General features: G+C 41.3%; 1 protein-coding gene across 1 annotated transcript; it reads right to left on the reverse strand.

Annotated features, from left to right (window-relative positions):
• Positions 1-358: 358 nt before the first annotated feature.
• On the reverse strand, positions 359-1,609 carry LOC122065508 (small heat shock protein, chloroplastic-like). The gene is made up of 2 exons (XM_042629315.1): positions 1,089-1,609; positions 359-1,000 (listed from the first exon to the last, which is right to left on the reverse strand). Exons 1-2 carry the CDS (start codon positions 1,282-1,284, stop codon positions 576-578), a joined length of 621 nt encoding a protein of 206 aa, XP_042485249.1. The 5' UTR covers positions 1,285-1,609; the 3' UTR covers positions 359-575.

Raw genomic sequence — 1,609 nt, forward strand, 5'->3', positions numbered from 1 at the left:
CATTTCAAACACATTTGAAAGAACAATTTTAAAAAAGACATATTTAAATCTATTTAAAGTTAAATATGTCTATAACTCGATTAAACCCCGATTAAAATCCATTTATGACAACCCAATTAAAACCCAAGATCCACTAGCCCAATTATCAATCATGCCATACCCCACTAGCTAAGCCAGTTTAACTAAATAAGTGTTCACAATGTAACCCTACAAATCGACCAAACCCAATTAAGCCCCACCAATTAACACCCCTAACTAGGGCATTGATAAAAAATACTAAGTAAATAACAGTTAAAAAAAAAAGTAATAAAAAAAATATTAGAATTGAATATATGACAGTAGGAAAAAGAGGTTTGAATTGATAGTGAAAGATAAAAACATTTTTTATTGATTTCTATAAGTAAAAACCCTCAGGTTGAAACCTCTTTACATCATCACCATTCACCCATGGTGTTTCGAATGCGTGAAAAAGTTGAAACAGGCAGCCTCAACAAAATGAAATCTACAAAGAAGGATCAAGGCATTAAGCTGTGCCATCACCAGCAGCAGCAGAGATTCTTCTCACAGGTACCAGATTACTCAATTGGAACCTCGTGAACGTCGTCCTTCCTCTCCTCCTCCTTTACCTTGGGAATAATCACCTTTAATATTCCATTTTTCATCTCCGCCTTAATCTCATCAAGCTTGTATAGCTTCTCAGGTAGATCGATCCTGCTACTGTACCTCCTTACACTCTCCTCATCGTCACCTTCCTTACCCCCTTCTCCTTTGATGACCAGAGTGTTCTGTTCCAACAACACCTTCAAGTCATCCTTCCCTAGACCAGGCATGTCGACCCTCACGTACAGAGCATTTTCGTCCTCTTTGGCATCCCATCCTCTCCTCGTTCCACCTCCAACCCCTCTAGAAGGAGCAACGAAAGGATTCTCCATCATCTGGTCCATCAGATTCAGGATCTGGCTCAAGCTCCTTGTCGGTGAAAAAAAAGGATCAAGCACATCTGCAAGCAATTAAATAAACCTAGCTATCATAATCGGAAGACAGATTAGAATTGCAACCAGAGGATTGGGGACGGAGGTTACAACTACCTGTGAAGAGACTGGGAGAGGTGTCACGGCGTGGAGATAGTGAACGATCGGAGCGGCGATCCACATCGATGCTTTGCTCCATCTGTGAGTCTGTGTTGAAAGTACGTGGTGCTACTGCGACAGAACGCATAGGATTGACGAGCTTGTTGAAGAGCCCCGAAGTACACGCTCTCTTTAAAACGATTGAAGAAGCCATTAGAGATGCAGACGCGATTCGAATTCGAAAGCTAGAAAATCGAAGCAGTTAGCAACTGTTGTGATCTACAGAGAATGTCAATTGACAGTTAATCTGTTCAACCTCTATTGAGGGTTTGAAGGAAAATTATATAGATAAGGCAGGGAGAGAAGAGAAATCTAGAAAACCTCGAAGGTTCGAGAGGAGAGAGAAGGGAGAAACATGAGAGGAGATTCTAGAGAGAGCAACACACATGGAGGTCTCATCCACGGCCATGTAGGAATGTCATCTTGTCTCTTTTGTCTGCCAAGTGGCAATCTTAAGTGGGGCCCAAATTTCTACCAAA

The sequence above is a fragment of the Macadamia integrifolia genome, unplaced genomic scaffold, assembly GCF_013358625.1.
Source record: "Macadamia integrifolia cultivar HAES 741 unplaced genomic scaffold, SCU_Mint_v3 scaffold2045, whole genome shotgun sequence".
Lineage (NCBI taxonomy): Eukaryota > Viridiplantae > Streptophyta > Magnoliopsida > Proteales > Proteaceae > Macadamia > Macadamia integrifolia.